Source organism: Pogona vitticeps, chromosome 1 (genome assembly GCF_051106095.1).
Source record: "Pogona vitticeps strain Pit_001003342236 chromosome 1, PviZW2.1, whole genome shotgun sequence".
Lineage (NCBI taxonomy): Eukaryota > Metazoa > Chordata > Lepidosauria > Squamata > Agamidae > Pogona > Pogona vitticeps.
In genome coordinates, this window is record NC_135783.1 from 131,548,549 (window position 1) to 131,576,354 (window position 27,806).

Here is a 27,806-nt window from a genome sequence, read left to right on the forward strand (position 1 = left end):
TTCCTTGATTTGAATTGAGGTCTTCTGAGTTCTAGTCCATTAGTCTATTTATTACACCATGCCGGCTGTTAATTTAATTAATTGATTCATAGGATCACCATAAGTTGGAACTGACTTGACGGCATATAATAAAAACAACCAGCTTGTTTTGAAATCTGAATGTGGCTAATATAAAAAGCTTATTTGGAGTGGAAGGGAAGAATCTCCACCATCTTCAACAATGTCATTTAAGCTGCCTGTTCAGGAAAAAGGACTGTATAATGTGTTTTGACTCCTGCATTTTCTGAGAAGTTACCATGAAATTACCATGGCACTGATAGTCAGTGATTGTGTTAAAGGCATCACATAACAAGCCCCAAAGCTTCCTGATACATGGCCTTATGTATGTAAGTGAATGTGTATCTTGAACATTTCCAGAGATTCTTCCCATATTGATTATTAACATTCAAGATCAAGGGTCCAGTTAACTGATCAAAATGTACATTGGAGTGGTTTTTCAAGATGTACATTGGAGTGGTTTTTCAAATCAAAATTTCAGAGCCTGATTCACCATATTGTGTGACTTATCACCCATTCACTTTAGCTTGCAACTGAAAGTTTTTATACATCCGAATCTTCAAATAATTCCTATATCTGTGGGGAGTTGTGGGGATTAGCTGGTGACTCATAGTGGAGATTAACTGTTGAATCAATTCCTCCAAATGTGAGATAAATTTGGTTCTAGCCCAAATATTTAATTTTTTAAAATGCTATTCTTGTTTAAAAGCTTTAAGCTTTAAAACTTTAAGAGTATTATCTGTCAACTATGAATATCTGGGTGGACAGCTAAGGAAAACTCACTTTGAGATTTTTGTTTAGAAGGAAGACCTTTTAAACATGTACAGAGTCCTGCCTAGTATACACTAGTGCATGTAGAACCATGAAGCCTGAAGCAGAATCAATAAACTTGCCTCCTCCGGCCATTATCATGTGAGCAAATTGTATTGCAGTGCTATGAGATAAGAAGAACTGCAAATAGATGAGCCAAGCAGAAGATCAAAGCCACATATTATAGGTCTTGTGGTGTAGTCTGTATTTGATACAGGACAAAGACCACCCCCAGCTCTTAATAGGCTCTAGCCAATTTGACCTTGAAAGGATTGAGGGGACTTCTTTCTAGTTCTAGGTATAGTGGTCACTCTGATTGAATGAGGCCAGATTCTTTGCTCTGGAGCCTCTTCAGATAACGTTTTGTTGGCTAACAGCGGTACGCCCAAGAGAAATTGGTCTTTCCTCCAAAAGCAACCTCTGCATTCTTTTTGGTTGGTGACTTTGGACACTGAAGTCTTGATTGAAAAACCCCAAACCAAGGATGGGTTAATACCTTTTTTAGACAAGTAAACATATTAACCAGAAGTGAGCCCTTGAGTCCAGCAGGATGCTTCATGAGACTAGGCATTCCAGAGCTGCTAAGTGGGGTGGGTAGGTGTGGAAGTGTCCACATCTGAGTTAAAGTAGTGGCCTAGGATGAAGAGTGGATGGGTTGCTGTCCTTCTTGTGCTGTGATGCCCACACTTCTTCAGTAAGTTTTTAGAGTACAGTATTGCCACATCAAATAAGTTAACTTTTCTCTTTACATAATCGTTTTATAAACTATCCTTCATCAACCTCACACTGTATAGCAGTTTCAAGAAAGAATACTAAACGTGATGTAAATTGCTTTTCCTGCATTTTTGAAAAGTGTTGCCTAGGAGCTGTGGGCCCGTCTAATTCGGAGTGGAAGCATTGCTCTGAGGAAGTTCTATGTATGCAGCCAGCACCTTGTTAAAAAGGTGGCCACTAACTTAACCAGTTTCCTTTACAGATAGCTAAATCAGCAATAAGATTTTATTTACATATATTGTCAGCTTTAAGGGTGAAATCTTGGAACCATTTTGTGTCACCCACAAACTGTTTGAATGTGTTTGCAGATTCGACCAGTAGTTCACAGTAATATTCAGGTGCCTTCCAAATGGCAATCAATTTACAACAAGCCTCGAAATATTAAGTAAGTATACATTTTAAAAAAATTAGCTACTATATGAGTTATTAACATATTCTCAGTTATACTTTATGGTTCTATGTGTCGTTGAAAGCATAAAACACATCTATAAGGAGAGTTGAAATGCTGAGCTAGACTGGAGAGGCTTGAATTATCTCTCAGTCAGCCTCTAAGGGTTAAATTAGGTGATATGCTCAGCATCTTTTTAGAAGTAATGCTCCCACAAGGGATGTAATGGCACTGTTGTCGCAGTATGTGCTTTTTTTCTTACTTGCCTGTCTTGCATTCAAGAGTGCTTTGTTTTTTGCTTGATCATCAGAGGTTAAACAGGATTGATTTGCATGTCTCTCATCACTAAGTTGTGTCTCTCTGAAGAAACTGTGCTGTGGGGGGGGGGAAGGCTGGTTAATCACAGAAGATGCTCATTTCCTTTAACATCTAGTTTGAACCTAAATTACTTGAGGGTCTTTGGGTCAGTCACTGTGTCTCAACGTAATTTACCTCATAGAATTGTTGTGGAGAAAGGAAAATAAAGTCTGTTGCCCTGAGTTCCTATGAAGAAGAGATGAGTATGCTAAAAATGTATTAAATACTAAAGGCAGTTCCTTTTGGTTATGGAGAGTATGTCAATGATTTATCTTGCTTTTCTAGATTAGTATTTGAAAGAATAATGTAATGGTAATAATTAAGATTGCTATAAATCTCATTTCCCCCCTGATATACAAATGTATGCACCACAATATCCAGTTTCCCTGAAAATAAGTCCTAACCTGAAAATAAGCCCTTGTATGATTTTTCAGGATGCTCGTAATATGAGCCCTACCTTCAAAATAAGTCCCAGTTAAGTGAAAGCCTGCCCTTCACCATTGTGCAGCAACCAGAAGAAGATGACTTGACTGTATTTGAATAAATGTAGATGGTTGTACATGAAAAATAAAACATCCCTTGAAAATAAGCCCTTATGAGTGTTTTTGGAGCAAAAATTAATATAATACCCTGTCTTATTTTGGGGGAAACATGGTAATATTATCGTCATAATGTGATCTTGAGTCAATTCTAACTTATGGCGACTCTTTTCAGGGTTATCCGGGTAGAGAATACTTAGAATCGGTTCACCATCCCCTTCTTCTGAGAGTGCCCTGGGACTCTGCAGCTGGCCCAAGGCCACACAGGCTGGCTCTATGCGCAGGAAGCCCAGTGGGGGAATCGAACTCCCAACCTCTGGTTCTGCAGCCAGATACCTAAATCACTGAGCTATCCAGCCATCTATATGTGCCACAATAGCATCAGTCGTTTGAACTAATTTATAATGGATTGTGGTATCTTTAGTCAGAAGTTAATAAAGACCTTTCTCGTAGTTTTTGTCTCATTGCTACCATATAGATTCCAAAATAAAATTAATTTCAGTGAATTTTATATCCGTTGGTGCTGGGTGTTCCACATTTCCTTGTCCCATTTCCACTGGAGGTGAGACGTCATCATAGCTGTCCTGACTCTGGATGTGTTAAATACAAAGAGACGTCTGGTATATGGCCTCTTATCCAGACTCCAGGCCGCTTTAGAGAATTTTTTTCTCTCCTTCAGCTCCACTAGATGGCCCCAAACCTCCTTCGAAAAGAGCCTCCCCTGCTTAAGCATCTTGTTTCAGGTTTGGCTTGAAACCAGACTTAAAGGGAACATTTAGAAAGTACCTTGTAATTTTTGAGGTGGCTATATTAATGGCAATACTTGAATGTTTTGACTAGATAATGTTGCCTTTTTAATAGCACTTAACGGAACAGTCCCTCTGTTGCTGCCAATAGTTTTTACTGGTACAATGTTGCAAAGTTGGAGCAAGCAAAAAAATAAAAATAAAAATAAAGGAGCAGAAAGCAGGAAAGGTATCCAGTCTGCTGCTCCAACCCTATTTCCCTGTGCAGTTGACTAAGAGTCAGCTGGAGCATTTGGCTTTGGGAGGCCAGAAATATTTTCCCCTACTTTAGCAGTGAAACACACAAATTAATGCCAAGAGTTTAGAAAAATTATTTGCAGCAAGCCTTCTTTGCTTTATTGCTTGTGTTGGCTTTTTGGGGGATTGTATTACTTCCATTTGATGAATGTTAGAAGGCCTCCCTTCCCATATGTACTTTAAAAAAATGGAGTGAAGCCCTGCAATATATATTTACTGTATCTAAAAATATCTGATTGTTTCCTGCTTATCAGAGCTTCTGCTTTTTTTAAAAAAAAAAATACAGGCTTTTACAGTCCAGTCCTAATCACATTTACTCAAAAGTAAAGTCATATTGATCTCATTTTGACTTAACGTGCTGGTCAGTGTGCTTCGGACTGCAGCTTTCCTCCCAGAGAGGTTCCATGGCTCCTGGCAGGTTGAGGAGGAACCGTTTTTCTAATAAAGGCTTCTGTGGAGAAATCAACTGATCCTATTATCTCTTTAAAAGGATTGTACTTTATTTCCTCTGGGAATTGTTGAGGACATCTTTAGTCAGTATAGAGAGAGACTAATTGAATTTTCAAAGACTGTATCTTTCTAGGGTTCTCAGACTGGATATATTTCCCTTTTGTCTCTCCTCTCATGTCTGGTAGAAATTTGTGAAGGCCTGCAATACTATTTGATGCGTTTAAATGTTTGATCAAATACATTAAGTTCTAAAATGTACTGCTGAAACCGGACTAGTTGGATCCCCAATCAAACATCTAGCCAAAGCAATTTTGTAATACATTATTCTCAATAATTTTCAAAACTAAAAAACAAACAAACACCCATGTCTCTTTATTGTAGTGTTTTCACCAACGGAGATATGTTGATACCACCTGTGAAAATTCTTATACCCAGATTTACACTGAAAAACTGGAACGGTGTCCTTGGACTGGTAAATGAAAAAGTATTTCCTTGTTCTGGCGGTATTCATAGGTAAGCAGTGCACGTTTTAACACAACTATAAAACTAGCCTGGATTTCTTATTTTGAAGACTATAAAAACAAACCATTTGTTCCTGTGATAGTACCTGATTGGTCACTGACTGTTTGGTATTAATCCTGCCATCCTGATGAGTAAGGGCTACGCATGTGGTGATACGTGCCTTTTCTCGTGCTTTACACTGATGCTGGAGTTCAGTGCTGTGGCACTTACAGGAGGAAGTTCTGGTTGTAGAAGGGGTAGCCATGTTAGTCTGTGCAAGCATTATAGGTGAAATCCAAAGAAAAAGAAAAGAAAAAGAAAAAAATCTGGTGGCACTTTAAGAGACTAACTTTTATATTTCTTCATGTGAGAAGCAGCACAGTGGGCTTCTCTGGCCCATCCTGCTCCTCTGAGTGGGCACCCTTTCTTTCTTTCTTTCTTTCTTTCTTTCTTTCTTTCTTTCTTTCTTTCTTTCTTTCTTTCTTTCTTTCTTTCTTTCTTTCTTTCTTTCTTTCTTTCTTTCTTTCTTTCTTTCTTTCTTACTTACTTACTTACTTACTTACTTACTTACTTACTTACTTACTTACTTACTTACTTACTTACTTACTTACTTACTTACTTACTCACTTACTTACTTACTTACTTACTTACTTACTTACTTACTTACTTACTTACTTACTTACATGCCAACTTTCTCCTGATCAGTTTAGTTCAACATGTGGGAATAAAAGCACTGGACAACAATGTAAGGCTTTTGCAATCTGCTGTGTCTGCTTCAGACCCTCCCCTGGTCTGAAGCAGGGACCTAATGCTGAAAACTATTCAGAACCTGATCTGCAGTCTTCCATGTCTCCTGCAAGACTGTCGCAGGTCCCTCTCCATCCTCCAAGACAACCCCCTCCAGACTGCAATGTAGACAAAGTGTTGATATGGTTTAGAATTTATGTTGAGTTATAAAAATTGTTTGCAGTCAGTAAGCACTGTAGTGGAATGAGCAGAAACACTACTCTTTGCTGCCACCTTTGATAACTGGGATGTTGGTGGAGACGTGGTGGCCACTCCTGGGTACATTAAATACTGAAGTCTCTTGATTTCTAAGGATAGCTCTCACTTTCATCTCCAGAGGTATTTTAAAATGGCAGGAATTAGAAATATATATATATATCTCCAGCTAAGGAGATACTATTCTTTGCCTATTTTATATTTTGTCTTCTTGTCTTCCTTTTCTAGCTACTCCATTCAATTTTCCTAATTCAATATCATGTTCTTCCGCAACTATATGTCAGTATTACATGCTCACTGAGCATGTTGACTACTGCTGAGTGTATGTGTCTCCTTCCTAAGGTGTCCCCCACTGAATCTTTAGTATATTTCCACAAAAATGTCAGCTATTATGTCCAGCTTGTGTGTGGCTGCTGCTGTTTTGGCTGCATATGCATAGAAAGTCTTCTGAAGATCAGAAATACAATATAAGATGGATATTATGAATATTGGTATGATTGTCTCCTGCTCTGATTATAGCTGTAGGTTATTTAGTGGTTTTATTTTCTTTTGCTTTGCTTTACTTACAGGCTGTATACTTTAAATGGCCAACGTGTACATGGAGCTGACGATTTAGAAGATAACCAGTTTTATGTTGCTTGTGGCAAAGAAAAGTTTAAACAGTTGCCGTATTGGCAGCATCCTAAAGTTCCAGGAGATATTCAGCGGTAAGCTCAGCTTTGACGATGTTTTATGTGAAGGGGTATTGCATTGCTCAAGTGTATTAAAAATGGCCTTCTGCCTCAGCCAAAAATCACTTTGCAGGGCTTAGGAAAAAGGGTTTTAGTCATTTGGGTTGCAGCTTCTTTGGTGACAGTTCTGCTGCAATGAAATGTGTGTGTCTAACCTTTGAAATTCATTAGAGATGGTAGGAATTGGTGCATATTTTAAGCACGAGTCCTGCCTCACTCAAAGTGCTTTAAGCACCCTAAACATAATTTTTATGCCTAGTATGTTTCAGATCAGGATTTTGGGATAACAAGTGCACATTAATTACAGAATTAATGCTGAGTTGTTTGTTCCTGTATCAGTGACATTGGTTATCCAGCATTCAGTGTAACAGGAGACTTCTAACACTGCATGACATTACATTTAGCCACTATTGCGGCCCATAAAATAGAGTGTTTGTCTCAGTGTCCGGTACCTTTTCAATTGACAAATATCCCATTGAATTAAATGCAGGAAAACCTAATGTTATTATGTGATACACAGTTGACGTGTGTCATTACTTCTTGATATAAGAGGGAGGTGGTTGGATAGAACTATAACAAGCAGATTATAGTTCTTCCGTTTTAAGAACATATTCAGCAGCAGTTACATTAGCCTTTTCATTTGGTGAAATCTCCCCGGTATCCAGTTTGTTTGCAATATTATTTTCCTTTGTATTTGCAGCAATTGCACATCCAGAGTAGATTTTCTGACATTTGCAGAGTTCCACCAAGAAGTGTTAGTCACCTCTCCGGAGCTGTACAGTAGCTCACTTGATCTGCAGCTCCTTTAATGTAAGACTCAGCTCGTTCCTGACACTGGAATAGAGAAACCTGTAGAAAGTGTCTGCATTTGAGAACAGAGGTGTGACAAGTACATGAACAAGGAATGTTTCCATGTCGGCCTGACAAAACGTCCCCTTACACCAGTGGTTCCCAACTTTTTTTCACTTGTATACCCTTTGGCCGCCAATTTCCATAACTTGTACCCTTCTTATTATGGGGTGGGGCTAGGGGGGAACTCTACACCCTCTTATCTTTAGGCCGCTTCCTCATCATCTCTGGTAGCATGCACAAGCACACCATCAAAGGGGTTACAGTCCATAAGGAATTTTGTTCTGAACAGACTGCTGTCAATGGGAAAGGAGCAGGCGGCAGGATGCCCCCAGGTGAGTGGGTGGAACAGGAATGGATGCGGCCTTGGAGCGAAAGCCAATTGGCTGGGTTCTCACACAGTGGGTGGGGAGAGAAGGAAGAAGCTGAGGGGTTTCTTACTGCTCAGGTTATAAATAAGGGACTTACACGATTGCTTTACGTACTGTTTCCACCATTATTCTTTTCTTTTTCTTTTCTTGGATTTTTTGAGTACCCCGTAATGTCCTGGTTCACACTCCTGAGATATATGTCCCCTAGGTTGGAAATCACTGCCTCACGTCGATTCTCAGTTTCCTCCAAAAAGGAGACCCCAGTCACTTTCTGCCCCTCCTTGGTCTCCCCCGCACCTAATTTCTGCATGTTGTTCTGAGGAGAAAACTGCTAAATCCTTTGCAGCTTTGATGCCCCTTCTGGTAAATCTTGTTCAGGAAAAATATCATTCTGCACAGGAATAGTGATCATCTCGCTCAGCTTGGCATTCCTTCCAAAAGAAATGGCCACAAAACCTCTGAGAAATCTTTTGACAATTTCCCATGAGATTTCTGTGGAAAGGAGGGGAGGGAAACTCACACAGAGAAAAAGGGGTTTTTCTTCTCTTTGACTCTCTAGAATTGAGAGGCTGAGATTCACATGCCTAGCCAGGAGCATGACTTCCCCATGCACAGGAATCTGAGCTTCCCAGGAATCTCCAGTACTGTGAGGGCTTCTAGACCAGGCACAGCCCGTAGGTGCTGCTTACCATAGATATTGCCAGAGAGCAGTTCTGGGGTAAAATAATTCTGACTTAAGGTCACCAGGTAATTCAGAACTCTGGAAAAGCCAGCACCTAATTCGGCCTACTCTTTTGAGTAAACTTATTTGAGGAATGGTATTGCAACGCCTGAATGTGTGCAACTGCACTAGCAGGAGTTTCTGCTCCATTACTGTTAACTTTGATTCAGACCCTCATCCTTTCCTTCTGCTCCTGGGCTGGACAGTTTTGAAGTGTTGCTGTCACTTATCACAGCTTACATTTTGGCTGAAGATCTCGAGTTAAACTGAGATCAAACATATCTGCTGTCTTTGCATCGTGTGTCTGTCTCAGAGCTGGTTTGTTTTCTGGGTGCGTGGGTCCGGATTTGTTTCTGCATTCCAAAAGAATGCTCCAGAATCAGGTTTGTGTGCGAGAAATCAAATGGATGTTCATATATCCCAAATTAACTTTCAAAACCATTTGTGGTGTTTTGTTTTAGGATATCATATGATTTTACTTTAGCGAATGCCTTAATCTTCCCCTTTGGGATTGAAGGGTTTGTTATGGGATTGGAGCTGACGTCAGGAAACACTTTTCATAGCATATCCTTTGACGTGTTTCCATTTGCTGTGGCTTAGCTCATCAGGTCCATTCCTGAAGGTCAACAAGGTTATTGTACCTTGATATAGATCTTGGTGGCGACACTTCTTTGTAATGAAGATTCATTCCATCCTTCCATTTGTTTGAATAATGGTTACTGGCTTTTTGTTTTCTGGTTTGCATTAGAGGTACCAACTCTGGTACTACAGAACTATGCAACCAACAGCATTACTATTTTCAGTGAATGGATAAGACTATTCATATATATGAGTGGACGTGTATCGTCACTGATGAAACTTTGGTTTCAGCTAAATGTGCTCTATTTTGAAACAGCGGTAAGGCGGACAAGGGCTTTTGCTGAACATAAACCATCCAATCAGAGTCCTGGAAATTCAAAGATAAAAAAATGTGAATCAACTCCACATGGCAGTGCATGGTTTATTAATAAGTACTGGAAGAGTAGCAAGGATCCTGTGATCCCTATCCATTCCATGCTGTGGATTCTACTATCCTTCACCATTTTGCTTATGCTCAGTGTCACTGGACAGAGCTTCAGTTCAACAACATGAGGAGGGCCACACATTTTCCACCCTATGTAGTCCACAAAGAAACTTATGGGTGCATTCTGATGGCGAGAAAAGATCATGTCCAATTGCTCCAGAAAGGATCACTTTGCTGGGAGCGTTCTCCCTTAAAGTGACCTTTGGTCTGTTCAGGAATCATTCCAGCCTGCCCCCTCCAAAAAGACTAACCCTCCTCAAGGTCCAGTTGGGGAGCAGATCAGGGTTTGGCTCGATGGCTATGGCCTGTGTGTCATGTGATCAATTGGAAATAGATCACTCTGGACCCTGCCGCAAGTAGTCCAACATGTCCTTGTTGGATCACACCCTATGCCAGAAGTCAAAATGTTGGGTGAAATGAAAAGACAGTAATAAATGTTTAAGTTCTGAGATCGGTTGAGTAGGTTGTAGAGTAAATAAGAAAATAAACAAAGGTAAAAGAAATGTAGGCACCTCTGAGGTAGAAGGATGTCTGTTTATTAAAACTTCTTAAAATCCACCCTTCATCTGTACAGATACCAGCTTTCATTCTGATGGCTGTGTACAAATACAGTTGAAATATTATAATAGTTATGTGATTTAAGACATAATTTAAAAAACCCAAACATATATATTCAAGTTCCAGCATGTTCTTGTAAAGGCTTTCTAGCATCTTGTACCCAAGTTGCATAGGTATGGAAATAAAGCGCTCAAGAGGAGATACACACAGCACCAGCTCACTGGCAAGAGCTGGCATTTAATATTTGCCATCACCAGATTTGGACTTCTCTCCAGATGAGCATAAATGGAAATAAATGTAATGCTGACATCGTGGTATTCAGTGCTCTGCTTTTTAAATACTGTATTTGCTGTAAAAATTACAAAGTGTGTCATGAGGTGTCACATTTACATGTAAGAGTTATACCTTTTTAGACTGTTAAGTCAAACTAATAAGATAAGAAAAGTGACTTTTTGGACAATGATCCCCAGAATCCTCCAGTCAGGATATCCATTGGGGATTCTGAGGGCCATGGTCAAAAAAAGTAACTTTCCTCAGCTCTGAATCTTGGCTGTCACACATATGAACATTGTACCTTGTCTTTTAGGCATTTTTCTAACTTACCGGGAGCTCCAGACAAGCCCCCGCCAAAAAAGGTAAGAATCAGTTTCAAAATGATTTCAACAATTCTGAGCGGGACCTAGCTAGATGTAACTTGTACTCTACCCATTCCAAAAATAAATGCACAAAAATGGTTGCGCCAGCTGCCGCAACAAAGGTCGGTTCAAATCCGGTGGAATTCCTAAGCATACTCCATCTTTGAGTTTGTTCCTTGTGATATATGTTTACCATTGCTTTCTTCATCCTCTGTTGTTTTGCGTCTATATATATATATGCAAAATTTATGTGAAAACAAATATTAGAAACAAATATACACAACCATTTTCTAATTTGACTTCATTTTTGCGTCCTTGTAATAGACAATATTAAATAGCAAGGAAGATAATTATTTTAAAAATACCTGCAAATGCTTTTTAAGTTTCAATGTTATATCCTGTTGTATTGGCTTTGGGCTATTTTTCATCTCATCTGGGTGAATGATATTGTTCTGAAATTGCATGAGTTTAGAATTGTCTATAATGAGAATAAATAAAATGGGAGGACAAGAATCTTTCTGTGTTGGATGGCAAATAGTAAAAGGAAGGAGCATATGTTTGAGAAGGTAGCTTGCTTAAGGCTACCAAGTATATGGCTGAACAAAGTTTGTACTGGGGAACTTTCTTCTCTCAGTCCAGACTATAGCCAATGTAGCTATTGTTACCTTAATGGAATGGAGTACGGAGTAGAATTTGGCAATAACCCTATTGTGTTATTCTTCTGAGAGAGCAGCTTCACAAAGTGGAACCATTGGGGGCATAGATTTGCACTCTCCTTAGCAGCTAGGATATCTTCTGGAGTAGATCTTCAGGTGGTACAGAGACCCGAAGCAGAGAGGGACATACTACTCCCGCTGCGTTAGCAGAAGGCTGTTGGCACAACACTGCATTTCAATCTGTAACAAGTAATGTTGCTACAGTATGTTGTTCAGTGTGAACAAATAATGTTGTGTTATATATATAATGGGCTGAATGAGGGCAAACAAACTGAAGCTTAATCCAGACAAAACAGAGATGCTCCTGGTTAGTCAGAAGGCAGATGACGGAATAGGGATACTACCTGTGCTGGATGGGGTTACACTCCCCCTGAAAATCCAGGTCTGCAGCTTGGGTGTACTCCTGGATTCATCCCTAAGCTTGGATGCCCAGGTCTCAGCAGTGGCCAGGAGTGCATTTGCACAGCTAAAGCTGGTGCACCAGTTGCGCCTGTTCTTTGAGATGTCGGATTTGGCTACAGTGACACATGCCTTAATTACATCCCATTTGGATTACTGTAATGCACAACGATTCGGAAAGTTCAGCTGGTGCAAAACTCTGCAGCCAGACTGCTGACTGGGGCCGGTTACAGGGAGCATATAATGCACTTGTTACATGAACTGCACTGGCTACCAATCCATTTGCGGGTCCAATTCAAAGTGCTGGTCACTACCTATAAAGCTGTATACAGCTAGGGTCCAGGCTATCTGAAGGACCGTATCTCCCTATACAGTGGTGCCTCCTTAACGTTTACTTCGTTAAACAACGGAAGTGCTTTACGATGAAGTTTTTGCGATCACTATTGCATTCGCAAAACAATGTTCCTATGGGGGAAAGTCACTTAAGGATGATCGGTTCTCTGCTTCAGGAACCAATTTTTCACTAGACAACGATTTTAAAATAGCTGATCGGCGGCTCTAAAATGGCCGCCCGCTGTGCAAAATGGCTCCCTACTGTGCTTTAGGATGGATTCCTCGCTTTACAGGCACCAGAAAATGGCCGCCCTATGGACGATCTTCGCAAAACGAGCAGGTATTTCGCCCATTGGAACGCATTGAACTGGTTTTCAATGCATTTCAATGGGTTTTTTAATTTCGCTTGATGAGGATTTCGCTTAACAGCGATTTGAACAGAACGAATTATCCTCGTCAAGCGAGGCACCACTGTATGGGCCTTCTCGGTGATTAAGATCAGCAGAGGATGCCCTCCTCTTGGTCCCATTGCCTGGACAAGCACAGTTGATGGGGAAACAGGGGAGGGCCTTCTCTGTGGCAGCTCCCAGGCTATGGAATGCTCTCCCTCGGGACATCAGGATGGCCCCTTTTTATCCTTCCTAAAAAAGCTAAAGACCCATCTTTTCAGGCAGGCTTTTAACAATTATAACTGAATCTCTGAACCCCATATTAGCACATAATTGTAATTTTTTCAATGCTTTCATGTTTCAGACTTTTAATTGTACAGTGGTGCCTCGCATAACGTTTTTAATTGGTTCCAAAAAAAAAACCTTATGCGAAAAAAACTTTATGCGAAACACCATTTCCCATAGAGATGCATTGGAAACCGGTTAATCCGTTCCAATAGGCACGGATTGCCGTCCTTAAGCGAAAAAACCCATAGGAAACATCGTTAAACGATACAATGTATCCTCCATTGGAATGTATTGTAGCTGACTCAATATGTTTCAATGGCTTTGCGAAGTCAATTTTTGCAAAATTAAGTGTGTCATAAAAGGGTCAAAAATGGTTTTAAATGCTTGGATTAGCTTCTGCACCCTCTAAAACGGATGCAAAAGTTAATTTGGCTTTGATCTGACTTTTCGTTAATTAATGGTGAATTTTTTTCCCCCAACTTTTGACAGCTGTCAAAATCTGACAGCTCCATTATTTCCTATGGGGGAAGAAAAAATTCACAAAAAATTAATGAAGACTCAGCAACTGTTCTAAATTCTTGGGTTCGTTAGAGGACCCCCTAAGTTGTGTGCAAACCTGATTTGGCTTTGATCTGAACTTTCGTTAATTTTTTGTAAATTGTTTTCTCCCCCATAGGAAAGCATGGAGCTGTCAGATTTTGACAGGTCCATTGGTTCCTATGGGCCAAAAAACAAAAATTCACAAAAAATTAATGAAAAGTCAGATCAAAGCCAAATCAGGTTTGCACATGTCTTAAGGGGTCCTCTAACGAATCCAAGCATTTAGAACCGTTTTTGACCCTTCTAAGACACTTTTTTAATTGAAAAAAAAAACATCGTTAAGTGAAGCAGGGGACCTAAAACAAAAAACGTTAAGCGAAGCATGGTCCCAAAAACGCTATGCGAAAATCGCCCATAGGGAAAAACGTTATACGAAGCACAATGTGACTCTGAAAAAATAAACGTTAAGCGAAAAAAACGTTAAACGAAGCAAACGTTATGCGAGGCACCACTGTATTTTAAATTATGTAGTGTTTAACTTATTTAATATTTAACTTATTGTGCTTTTAAATTGTGTGAATTTTACTGTTGTAAGCCGCTTTGGGTCCCTTGTTGGGAAAATAATAATAATAATAATAATAATAATAATAATAATAATAATAATATTAATAATAATTACTACTACTACTACTACTATTACTATTATTATTATTATTATTATTATTATTAACAACAACAACAACAACAACAACAACAACAACAACAACAACAACAACAACAACAACAACAACAACAACAACAATAATAATAATAATAATAATAATAATAATAATAATAATAATAATAATAATAATAATAATAATAATAATAATAATAATAATAATAATAATAAATGAGATCTTCTAGAGTTTCCAGGAATTGCCTGTTTATCTGCTGGTGCTGATGTGGAAAAGAGAGAAGAGGGTAGGATTAATGTAGTTTCCTGAAAGAAACCGTTTACTTTTTTGGAATCTGAGCAGGCACTTTTGTGACATAAGAGTAGGAGTCGTAAAAAGTATAGTGGAAATGTCATAAAGCAGTAGTTTTTTTAAAAAAGCTTTTGGAAATAGCTGTAGAGAATGATTTATTTACATTCCACACCTGTATCATAAAGTTTTCCTTTTAATATAAATATTGTGATTCAGTGAAATAGTGATATGTGCTTGGATTTTTAATTTTTATAGTGGTTTATTGCACAAATATTTTTGTGTAACTAAATACAAAATACAGGGCATGAACTGAGCCACAACATAAGGTTGTGTCTCAGCTTTGTATATATTATTTGACAACGTCCAATTTATAGTAGGTTCTAAAGAGAAACATTATTGTGGATGGAAATTTAAATTTAAAGAGAGATTTTTGTTTCATTGGGCTGAGAGAATGGGAGGTACACTGAAGACCTTAGTAAAAGCAGGCAGTATAAGGCATTGCCAGATAAATAAAGTTCACAGAGGAATGTATAGTTTAGAGCTGACGTGTTTAGATTATTAATTCCAGGGACAAAGCGGTACCTCACAATAAATGTGGAATATTCCCAGTATTCAATCAAGATTGTGAAGAGGCTACGCCAGAGTTCAACATTAGCTGGTCCTCCACTTGAATGAATGCTCAGGTCACAAGGGTGTCCTGTCATGAAGGATGTGTAGGCCCCAGGGATTCACCAGGGAAGATAGCCAGAATGCTTTTGCATGTTCCTTCGGTTTTGTGATGTCTGTGATGAGTTGACTTGAGCTGGTATTTTCCATCGTATGCCTTTGCTGAGCATTTGAACCAGTTACCGCTTGAAAAACCTCCTGTCCCTCCAGGAAAGGAGGACAGGCAGCTTTGGGTGATACGCTTTTTCTGGGATGAGGAAGGGAGACGTAGTAATATTTGAAGTCTGGAAAAGAAGTATCCAGAACCACGACCTCATGCTTCCTGTGGCTTAGCATGTAGGCAAGAGATGAAGAAATCTGTGAAACTCATGATGTGGATGAATTGATGGCACTCATCACCTGTCACCATCGCCTTTGTTTGTGAGTGCTGATTGGAACCGAACAATATTTGAAATTAGTTCCCAAACCCAGATGTAGGCAAGAAACTGTTATGCTCCTACATCTCACTCCCAGTTGCATAATCCTAGTAAACTAATCAACAGCATTACATGGTACAGTAATGGAGAAATCTAGGAAGGATTTATATTTTCTAAATAGCCTTTTCAATACCAAACTGTATTGTTTGCTGAATCTTCAGGAATAATGTTATTCAACAGTTTGTTCCAGCTCTAGATAAATAATCATATATTTGGTTGTTCCTATTTGTGTTATTTTCAGCCTCCTACAGAACCATCTAAACAAAGAGCCAGTGTTCAGCCTCCTGTACAACCATCAAAACGTGGAGCAGGAGACAAGGCTTCAGTTTATTATGCAAAACCTGAGAAGGCAAGTCGTGAAGTGGCTCCTAGACCACTGTCACCTGATCATGGTAACAGGAAATACTGTATCTGGTGCCTAAGATTGCCTCTTAAAATAGATGACTTCGAGCAAAATCCTGTTGTGTAACTTTGCCATCATAACCGAGATCGGGCAGTGGAAGCATTTAATTTAAAGTCATTAATAGCTTTTTATACCTCTCCTTTTAGGTCCTAGGGCTCCCTAGGGCTCCATTTTGCCCTGAGAAAGCCTTTGAGAGCTTAGAGATGTGAGGACAGGGGAGACTTTAACAGTAAAAAAATTGCCTCTAGATTGTTGACACCAGGATTAGATTTGCCAGTAGCAATCCAGCAGCTTTTTTTTTAACTATTAAAAGCTCTTCCTCCCCTCCCAAAAAGGCTTTTGCAGGACTAAAGGGAGCCCTGGAAAATTTGAAGCCTTTAATTTTCCGAAAGGTTTTTAATTGCTTCTAATTAAATACAGTACTTGCAGTGCTCGAACGGTGTACACTGTGCAAAGTTACACCAATAGGGTTTTGCCCTTTGTGTTGCTGATATACTTTTTATCTGTAGTGCGCTGCTCTCTCTTTGATTCTGAACTACACGTAACAGCTGCTTATGTTCCTACATTAGGACAATCAGAACAATTATATTTCTTATTGAGAAACACTTACAAATCAATGCAAGGTTTATCAAACTTTCGTTTTACTCTCTAGGCTCTAAAGAACTATAGACCAAGTCATGCTGTAAGGAAGAAAGGGTGGTCAGACACGCTTTTAAAAAAATATCAGCCCCCTCTTTTTCCCCATAGAAAACTGCTTTATAAAAGTTTCTCAGTTGTGGTTTTTTTCCTGTAAATTAGTTATGTGGCATTTGGATCAAATCTTTGTGTGTGTGTGGGAGAATCATAGTTCACATTTAGTGACAGCCGTCTTTGCACAAGCCTTAGCAGCTGTTCCTCACCTCAAAATGAAAATGCTTAAACTGCTGGCTGTATAGAAAGTGTCTGGTTTTAAGTTATTCAGTGTCTCAATAGTAATTCCTGACCAGTATGTATCATGTGTTTTGCTGCCCTACTTTTGTATGGAATCCGTATGTAATATGCATTATCTGCTCTGTTACGGCTCGTTTAGATTTTTTTCAGCACCAGTGGCCGACGTTAAACCATACAGAATATAGACCTTATGTGGGGTCTTCTTGGACTGCTTATAGTTCCGTTCCAGTCCTAAAGTCTAGTACATGCAGTTCGCCTCCTAGGACGTGCACTTGTGGCACAATTCTGCCCAGCACTTTCCCCGCACCGCTAGCACAACAGAGGATATTGTTCCAGGCATAAGACATGGCGCAGCGGAGAGCACAAGCACAGCCCACAAAGTATAGGGTAGCATTTTAAAGACGGAAAAGAAAAGGAACTGAGGTATGTCTGGAGAGTGAGGGAGCCTTAGTTTGAAGCCAATACAAGATAAGGACTTGAATTAAAATTGAAAGTGGCAGAAAAAACTCAAGGAGAGGAGCACGCAGTTTGCTGAGTGGTTGCCCTGCTCCCTTTTCTGCTAGATCTCCTATGCTTTCAAGAAGAGTATGGCAAGCGAAATTTAAGCAGGCGTTGCCTGTACTTATACTGCATTTGTGTGTTATTGGGGGGGGAACAGACATTGAGTATCTGCTTAAGGAGAAGAATCCATGTCAGGATGAAGAAAGAAGGAGGAGTAGGAGGAAGTGTACATCACAGTGACACATGCGTTAGGGCGGTGTAGAAGTGGCTGGGATCTGATGCTTAATAGTATCAATTTCTATGATTTTGGCATCTCTTTGCAGTAGAGGGTGGTGTCTTATAATATGACATAGAAAAAATAATAATCTCAGTATAAAATAGCTGTCAGAGACATTTTTTCCTGGGCAGGATGTGTTGAAATAAGTTGTTTATATTCATTAAATCCTTCCAACCATGTTAGTTGACACTGAAAGTAATTTTACCAGCTGAGTTAACATAGCTTTCATCCCATTAAGATTTGGGCCATTTCTGCTGCATCATGAAGGTAGGAATATTAGCCAGCTGTCCTGCCCTCCTACTGTACCCTTTCACAGCGGTCTGCGTTGGGCAAATGGATATTTTCATGTTTACAATCACAACTATCATTTCCTCTTTATGGGGACTGAACATGTAGTAATGTTCAGCATTTCTACTGTTCATCAGTTGAGACTTGCAACTCTGCGTAATACTTTCCCTTTCTGTCTTTTCTATTTATTTTTAGAGTTTCTTAACACATAAATAAAACTATTCAAAAACAACGAAGTGTATTAGCCTGCTGTGAATTGAAAATAGGGCAGAGCCTTCCTTTGTACATCTAACACTTATTTTTAAAAGTGATTTCTTTTCAGCTAGAGTTAAATATTGAAAGAATTTATTTTATCCTAAAGGTTTTCCCAGTGTCTGGTAGACAGCGGCTTCATTTTAAAAATCTAACTAATTTTCAGGCTACAGTGTTTATAAAGCTCAGGAATCCCCAAAAGATATTGAAGGGGCCCGAGAGGTACAAGAAGATAAAGATATACAAGTGGACATACCTGTTGACCAGGTAAGATTCAAAGCAGGTCTCGAGCTTTGGTTCCTGGGCGGAATTAACCGAGTAGAACACCTCTGTGTTGTGTGCAATAGGTAGCATGGTGACAGGGCAAAGTCGACCTCCAGAGCTGAGGGCAAGGTGTCCCCTACCTGGTTCAAGAGCCGTGCAGCCACCTGCTTGTTCTTGGAAGCAGGCAGTAGGCAGCTCCTCCCACCAGACAGAGCCATTTGGGGTTTGTTTGCTGTTGATTTCAATGGAATCTTAAACATGCATCTAAATCAGGGGGACAAGGTCTGTTCCAATTTGAGTAGACCGTCTCTCTAAGTTGTGTGAATGTGACTATCTGTTTGCATGTGAATCAATATCCTTTCTCTCCCTCCCCCTAATCCCTAAAAAAAAAAAAAGTAAATGTTGATGGCAGATGTGGTGCCACTAGCGCCTCTCAGGTCAAGTAATAAAACCCTGCTTCTGGAAGACCATTGTGCTAAGCTATTAGGTTACAAGTATTTCTGTTTTACATTCATTACAACCTTGCATGTAGGAACAGGCATATGGATCTTGCAGCCTTTTGCTTTCAGACGTAAACCAAGGGGGGGAAAATCACTTGTTTCAGCTTGCGGTGAGAATTCTCTTTGTGAGACTTCTCATCCTGCCCAAAATATCTTGGAAAATATTTCTCAAATTTTGTGGTTGCTTTTTTTCTGGAAAAAATGTCAAGCTGCATAGGATTGTTACAGTTCCTGTGCAGAATGGCATCTTTCCTGTGCAGGCGTCATTTGAAAGAGCAGAAAAAATGCCAAGAATATCTTAGCTATACCATGGCTGGTGGTAACATGACCGGAGGATTCAGCAAACTGTAGTCCAACCTACTTTTCAAGTCATCACAAACACAATACTCCTGGATATAGAACAGCAACATCTCTAAAAACAGATATGGTGAGTTGCTCCTTAGCAGCTGGGCCTTTTAATGCACAGTCTATCTTTTGCATGAGAAAATGTTTGGTCACATGAGTTCCCACCTATACACCAAAGTGGTCTGAATTTACAACCTCGTTTGGTTCTCACTTAACAAGTGCAAAGGATCTCCTGTGAGCCAGGTTGCCACTAACCATGGGTAAGGCAGTTTTGTTGTGCGAGACAGGCTGTGTGAAGATGCCAGTGAAATCAAACAAGCTTTCTGCTAGGCATAACTAGAGTTTGATTTGGGGGATGGGGGAAGAGGAGAAATGTAAAGCAACTCAAGTTTTCTGATAAAATCAATAACATGTTAAATTGATAAACAGTTTTAAAGTTCTGTTTAAGACTTTTGTTGCAAATCTTAAATTAAATTTATCTCCCCAAGGCTCCAGCTGAGATTGTCCCTGAAGAAGACATTTATTCAAATGTTGGGAGTATAAAAGAGGAGGTTAGTTTTGGTTTTAACAATTTTGTGAAATACAGTAATATTTGATATTTAAAATGGTCTTAATCCTAAATCTGTAATGCTGGTTGTTACAACAAAAAATACAAATGAATCCTAAAAACCAGAGATATTTAGACTGCAGATGTATTAGGTTCTTGAGCTGATTACCGTAATTGCTCATAAAGAGACAGTTCAGATTCAAAGAGTTTGAGATCAACTTTTCATAAAGATTTGTGTTTATGTTGGTTCTCATGAACTTGGTCTATGTGAAAACCATGGCAACTGTTGTACATCTGATTTTAGAGAGTGATCAGATGGGCATTTTGCCTTGCTGTTTGGTCCACTCCTTTTTTTGGTGATCATCATATGACGTAATATTTGGAGTGAACCAAATTGTCCCCTTAGTGTGTTCCTACCTGTATTTACCCGCAGTGTGGATTTGGCTTGGGGGGGCGGCTCTTGACTGGACTTTTAAGACAAGAGAAAGAAAGAAAAAGGAAAAAGCCCCCTCATTTCTGTCTTTTGTCTCCTCTTGTATCCAGGAGGACATTTTCTATTTTTTTTACAAGTGATGCAGCACATCAGCAATGACCTAATGTAATCTAAATTTGTTTTTCCCACTCCTCTGCACTTCCATGGAGGCACAAAAAGAAGTGTTTGATTTGCCAATATCCTGAAATGGCTCTCTTCTTAAGCCACTTCAGGATATGGCAAATCGACGGCAGAAGGAGCTAGAGCAAATAGGGCCACTTGAGGTACGTGTGCCTTTTGGATGTGAGGATAGTATCAAATAGCATATTGGGCCTTTACCCAACATCTAGTGACCCTATTCAGCCTGCTCTGCTTGTCACGTATAGAAAAGCCATTAGTTGTTTTAGAGACTGAAAGAATACAAGGTTGGTTTTTCTTGTTTGTATTTTTTTCATGTAGCCTGAAAAGGATAAGAATAACAATGGAGAAAAAGAAAGAGAAAGAGCAAGAGAAGGAAAAGAGGAGGAAGAGGAAGAAGAGGAGGGGGAGGAAGAAGAGCAAAAAAGGGTTTGTGTGAAACGTAGATATTTCAGTATTTAAAAACTACGAAAAAGCAACAGTTGAAGTAATAAGTAGAAGAAATGAGTAGGAAGAATTCATGTCTCTCTGTTTCTTTGTAACAGTGATTAAATTTATTTAGATTATTAATTTGGAAAAATAAGAACATCTTTTTGTTGGTCTTGCGCTGTACAGAAGTAATGGAAACCTGTATATAAAGGATCTCTCATCTTTGTGTAAAGGTTTGAGTTACCTGGGTTGAGATCACTGCGGTGGGGAGGAGAGTGAGTGAGGGAAACGACTACAGTAGTAATGAAGCCGCTTGCATTCTGACCTGGTCCACTGCAGCATTCCACTTTTTTACTGCGCAGGAAGCATCTGCTATGGAGGAGCTGTTGGCTGAAGCAGAGGGGAAGGAGGTATTAAAGGGTTCTCCTCCAGTCTCCAGCTCTTCTTCCCATGTCAGTCTTTACTTTTACTTTACTTTTACTTTTATTGAATTTATACCCCGCCCTTCTAGACAAAGTCTACTCGGGGTGGCTTACATGAGTGATAAAACAGGATAAAATAACATACATAAAAAAACCTAATAGCCACTGTCTATATACATATCAACATTATCAAGATGGGAATAGTTAAGAAACAGCAACAGAAATTAAGTTAATTGACTGGAGGGAAGGCCTGCCTACAGAGCCAAGTTTTTAAATGGCTTTTAAAAACACCCAGCAAGGGAGCTAGACGGATTTTCCTTGGGACCGTATTCCACAGCCGAGGGGCCACCGCCGAGAAAGCCCGGTTTCTTGTTTTCTCCTTCTGAGCCTCTCTCAGTGTAAGACCCCCTCAGCCGTCCCTGCTGGCTTTGTCGAGTGATTCGGGTAGACCTGGGTGGGAGAAGGTGATCTGCCAGGTATCGAGGTCCCAAACCGTTTAGGGCTTTATACGTCATCATCAATACTTTGAAATCAATGCGGAAAAGAACGGGCAACCAATGCAAAGCAGCCAGGGTGGGGGAGATATGCTGATATTTTCTCACCCCTCTAAGAAGCCTGGCTGCCGCATTTTGCACCATTTGAGGTTTCCGCATCAATCTCAAAGGCAGCCCCACGTAGCGTGCGTTACAATCGTCTAATCTCGAGATTATGAGCGCGTGGACAAGAGTAGCGAGGGCCCCCCCATCAAGATATGGTCGTAGCTGGGCAATCCACCATAGATGAAAATAGGCGGAACGGGCCACTTGGGTTTCCATGGCAAGTGCCGGGTCCAGATGTATCCCCAAGCTGCGGACCTCACTCTTTGCGGCAAAAGAAAGGGAGTCACCCAGACTGCTGACGGGAGGATCGCCCACCCTCAAGACATCTGTCTTGTCCGGGCTCAGCCTCAACCCATTCGACTTTAGGGCTCCATTATCCTCAAGAGCAGATTTTCAGATGCTTGGGAGAAGGGGGAATTGGTGAAAATCATTGTTGGCAGGGACATCCTAGGAATGGAATTTCTTTCAGGAAGACCAAGGACCTAGGCTCTTCTCTCCCCTTGCCACCACTTCAAGAAGTAAAATGAAATGGTAATTTGTTACTGGCAAGAAAGAAAATCAGCTGAAACTGAATAACTGAAAACAGGTTTTGTTCAGTCCAGTCAACTTAATTTGTTTTATATGTGTCATTGATTTCAGTTCTCGGTATGCTTAACTTTTTTACTGAAATCATTGATACAAATGGGGTGGACCAAGTGTTTTTAATATTCCCAAATTATTTTCTAATTGGTTCTTTAAATTCTAATTAAATGTTATACTGTATTAGTCTACTGTGTGTGAGATTTTTATACCTGAAAGAACTTCACAAGTCTCCTTCCCCTAGATTTTTTTAAAAAAAAAGACATATTCTAGAGTGGAACATCAATCATAAGAAGAGTTAGCCTTACTTTCCTTTCAGACGACTTACATGTGCAACAATTCATTGAGGAGTGGATTAATATATCTACCTATCACTTATACAGCTATCTTTGTCCTTCACCCACAAATACAAATGGGCTGTGTATAAAGACACGGAATACAGTAAGAAATTATAATAGGCCACACATATGTAAAAATAAAAATGTATAAGGGGTGTAACGAATAACTGGTTAGAACCACATCCCATTTTAAAGCCAACTTGCAATGACATTAAAAATATTTCTAGATGCTTCCCAGGTGAAACCCGCATTAGCAGAGCAATGACCCTTCGGAAGGCATTTCTGATTCGGGATGCTGTCTCGGAGAAGTCTCCCTCCCTTTTGCCTTCAGCAGCCCACTGTTTTTACATGGGTCATGTGAGCATGTTCCTTCTTCGATCGAAAATGTTTTGAAAAACTGTTTCGAAATCATATTTTTAAATGTAGAGACAAGGATCAAAGATTGAGAGCCCACATTTTGCAATGACTCCTTTGCAGGAAGGTGCAATACAGTGAAACACAGCAGGCAGTCCCTAGGCCACCACAGCCATTACTAGGTCTTGTGAGCTAAGACAGAGATGGGGAGCAGCCTGGGACATTGTAAGAAAGGAGGAGATGTGGGGCCATGTGATTTGTGCTATTCCATAACTTTTTCCCCACTCATATAAATTTATTTACATTAGTGTCTTTTCAGGAAAGTGGACAATCCGTAATCCAAGTATGCTAGTTTAAAACTTTCTGGTTTTGCATAAACCTTGGAATATTCATTTCTAAACTGAATCAATCATACATCAGATATACTGGGACGCACAATACAGGGTAATCATACACTTGGATACCTAGTGTGGTGTAGTGGATAGAGTGATGGACTAGGGCTTGGAAACTCTGGGTTTGAATCTCTGCTCAGCCATGGAAACTCACTGAGGAGAGGTGGAACTGGTAAAACCACTCCTTAAATATCTCATGTACCTTGAATGCCCTATTAGGGTCACTATAAGTCAGTTCTGATGACAGCACAGAACAACAATAAAAACAACTTAAAAATTGCATCTCATCACAGATGTTTACTAAACATGATGACACATAAGTTCAATATGATGTTGGATACAGACTTTGTGCCTTTCAGGAGCATCTTTTGAGGTTAGTTCTGCTCGGGGGGACTCTCCGGCTGACAGAACTGTGGAAGGCGCCTTTGCTAAATCCCCTGTCTGCCTGCAGACCCATCTGCCTTGAGAAAATATGCTTGGAGAGTCAGAAGAACCTACATAACAGTGAGGGAGATGGCTTTGAGGGGGGCTATACAGTGGGGTCTTGACTTAAGAACGGCTTGAGTTAAGAACATTTTGACTTAAGAACCGCTCTCATAGGAAAATATTGACTTGACTTACATACTTAGATTTGAGTTAAGAACTGAAAAAAAACCACGTGGGAGGCAGGGAAAGTGCAAAATTGGAACTTTCAGTTAACTGTTGGCCAGTGAAAAGAGTGCTTGTCTGCTTCCTCACTCCTCCCAGCGTTTAGAGAGTGGATTGGGAGACAGTCTTCGGACTGCCTGGTACTGCCTGGACTGTATTTTCCCTGCCTTCCCTGAACCTTTCTTGACCTAAGAAAAAAAAAAGAAACAAAATATCCCCCTCTAGTGGTCGAAGGCAGAATAGCAGCTTCCCATTAGTTTCTATGGACGGAAAAGAGCAGATACGGATCAAATGGTTTTCAATGCATTCCTATGGGAAATGCAGATTTGACCTGAGAACTTTTTGACTTGAGAACCGCCTTCCAATACGGATTAAGTTCTCAAGTCAAGACCCCACTGTAGTGGTAGGGAATTGGCTGTGTGGCCTTCCCTCTTCTGCCAACAGGAAGGCTGATGCATCAGCGTGCCTTTTTGTCATCTTTCCTTTATGATTATTAGAATATGAGTTTATTAACTTCAGTTCTGGTAATAAATTATTGTCAGTATTATTGATAGAATTACAAATCAGGGTTTGGGAACCATGATGACCCCATTGTTACTCTGGCTGTAGGCAACTGCTTTGCTTTCAGTTGAATATAACCTTTCATCCAAAATGTAACATGGCTGTGGTATTTCTGCAAGTCCTGGAACCCCATGGGCAGCGTCAGCTTCATAGGTAGTTACTCCTGTTAGTGCCTAATGGTGTCTACCAGAAGTAAATACAGATAGAAGGAGGTGCGATAGCAGCCTACGAGGGCTGTTACCTAGGAAGGATTATCCTGTAGTAAATACAAGGCCCTGGACTAAATGCGACAGAAGTCAGAGAAGTTCATTACACTCTTGCTTAAAAAAGAGTTGAAAGGCCATGGTGGAAAGCAAAACTTTCAGTTCATTAAAGAATATTTCTAAAGCATGTTAGAGACTTGCTGTGGCAACAGTTACAACACATCAACTCCTACTATTGAATGAAATGAGCTATGAGATTAAAATGCTTGCAAAAAATCTATAGGAGTAATTTATTGCCATTGTTTACTTCAGCAGTCTATCACTAGTACAGAAATTGTCTTTAATGAATATTGCCTAAACTGACAGCACAGTGGATATTATTTGATGAGGTATTATTTTTCCAGCTGAAATTTTGTAACTACAAAAAACAGCTAATATACAGTATATATATATATTTTTGAATTGGCTTCTTTTTGTATTGCATGCAAAATGTCTTTAGGCAAATATATCTGCTTATTACCTTGATCCTATCCAGAATCGCAGTGTGGATTTCATGCTAATAGATCTACCAGCGGCATGGTATTTTCCCTCAGACAGTTGCAGGAGAAATGTAGGGAACAACGACAGGCACTCTTTGTGGCCTTCATAGATCTTACAAAGGCCTTTGATTTGGTTAGCAGGGACGGCCTTTTTAAAATACTTCCCAAGATTGGATGTCCACCTCGACTCCTTAATATCATGAGGAAATGAAGGCCATTGTAGTTTTTGATGGCTCAACGTCAGATCCCTTTGACATTCAAGATGGAGTGAAACAGGGCTGTGTGTGTTTGGGATCTTTTTTGCTATCATGCTGAAGCACATTTTTAGAACTGCAACAAAAGGTGTCTATCTCCGGACTAGATCAAATGGAAAGCTCTTTAATCTCTCTAGAGATTTTTTCATTTAAAATAATTTGTATTAAGTTTTTCTGTCCATTTTAAATTACAGATTGATTTTGTTGTCTTTGCTGTTGTCGTTTCTGTTTTTGTTGTTGTTAAAAGCGGTTTGTGCGATGGTAAATGGGAGGTATTTCTCATAAATGAGGGTTTCTCAGAAATGAAAAAGGGGACGCGGTGCTGAAATGTTTGGGAACCTGTTCTGTGGTGCCTACCTTACGTTTTAGTTCTGTTGGCTCATAAAGAGTCAAAATGTAATCTATTGAAGAAAGGTTATAGCCCGCTTAGCCCCCTGGGTTTTGGGATGCATCATACAATCATAAATAATTATACCTTTAAAATGAGTAGTTGTTTTCAATCAATCACAGCCATATCGCTCTTCCATGCCTCCTTTCACTTTGCATCAGTCCATCTGGCTTTGAAGAACAGGGACAAATTATTACATAATAAACATGCATTACCAATTTGTCATCTTAAAACAGAGAATGCCACAATAAATTCAGCACTATTATAAATCTTATAACTTCTAAGCTGCAGGTGCATTTTATTCAACATATTATGAAATCAGATTTATTACAGCAGTTATTATGCTGACATATATGATATACACTGAAATGTCATAAGGATTTAAATTGTACTAGCCTGTAGTGCAGTATGTCACATTTTATCCCATTTAATAAGTTAGGCTTAAAAACAGTATCTTGTAAATGATGGCTAACTCACCCATTTCTTCAGAAATATTTTGACCTGATTCTTGGACCTATGGTACTTGCATTCTCACGCGATGCAGTTTCCCATTTGCCCCCTCCCCAAATAAGCAACATGCTCTTGCACAGCCCTTCTCATCACACCTTTGATGCACATAATGCTGTGGTGGACAGCAGGGTGGACATCTGGGACTGTCCAGATGTTGGCGGCTTACAACTTCAAGCAGCCCTAGCTAACATTAGCCAGTGGCGAGGGGCTATGGGAGTGACAGTCTAAACATATCTAGAGGGACCCAGTTGTCCATACCCTGGTATATAGAGAGGATACCATCATTAGGGTCATTCCCGGGGATTGCTGCTCTTCCTCTTCGTATCCCCCATCGTATGTGAATGCTTCCCTTGCTTAGGGGGCATTTGGGGGAAAATTTGCAATACAAAGCTTATTGTTGGCTTGTTCTCCTCCCCCAAATACCCTTATACCGAATTGTACTACACTAAGTCTAGTTTTGCTGTTGTATTGTTCTGTAGCCTGTGCAGCATGATGGCAGCTCTGTTGCCAAAAAAAAAAAAAAAAAAACCTTGTAATCAAGCAGTTCAGCCTTTGGGCTGAATCATTCTTCTAAATACATAAACAAGATCACCATAATCTCCAGTATAAAGCAAATGAGCATCATCTAGAATTTCAGATTATTTGTGTGGAATTAGCTTTTCTTTTCGCTTGATAATGTTTCCAGAAACAAGCAGAGCAGAAACGTTTGGATCTCGGAAAGGCTGAAGAAGGGTCACCAGCTTTTGTCAGTTCACCATTTTTTTCCTACAGTGAGATCCAATCCAAATTACCTTTTGTGGATTTATAATGATTATCTCTACATGATCTCAATTACTTTGAAAGACTAATGAATGGCGATTTCTGTTACAGGAGAAAAACGGCGTTTTTAAAAAAATGTTTGGATTCCTATTCAATAAATCAAAGAAGAAAGGTATGTCATCTCTTCTATCTCAGCAACATAGACGTCTTTTCAAGATAAATGTAATAACAGCACAGATACCGTGTAACTAATCAGTTCTATCACTAAGTGTTTGGTCTAACAATTATTA

At 39.7% G+C, this 27,806-nt stretch overlaps 2 protein-coding genes across 2 annotated transcripts in view; one reads left to right on the plus strand and one right to left on the minus strand.

Moving 5' to 3' along the window:
- The window catches only part of LOC144587799 (uncharacterized), an 887,030-nt gene that overhangs the window by 298,897 nt on the left and 560,327 nt on the right, over nucleotides 1-27,806 (minus strand). The window lies entirely within an intron of this gene.
- The window catches only part of DCDC2C (doublecortin domain containing 2C), a 52,840-nt gene that overhangs the window by 8,357 nt on the left and 16,677 nt on the right, over nucleotides 1-27,806 (plus strand). The window contains exons 3-11 of the mRNA XM_073001164.2: nucleotides 1,950-2,026; nucleotides 4,800-4,931; nucleotides 6,491-6,628; nucleotides 10,801-10,849; nucleotides 15,866-16,016; nucleotides 18,442-18,542; nucleotides 19,873-19,935; nucleotides 20,863-20,970; nucleotides 27,628-27,688. Of these exons, the coding sequence (XP_072857265.2) occupies nucleotides 1,950-2,026; nucleotides 4,800-4,931; nucleotides 6,491-6,628; nucleotides 10,801-10,849; nucleotides 15,866-16,016; nucleotides 18,442-18,542; nucleotides 19,873-19,935; nucleotides 20,863-20,970; nucleotides 27,628-27,688 (880 nt within the window). The remainder of the gene's footprint in view (nucleotides 1-1,949; nucleotides 2,027-4,799; nucleotides 4,932-6,490; nucleotides 6,629-10,800; nucleotides 10,850-15,865; nucleotides 16,017-18,441; nucleotides 18,543-19,872; nucleotides 19,936-20,862; nucleotides 20,971-27,627; nucleotides 27,689-27,806) is intronic.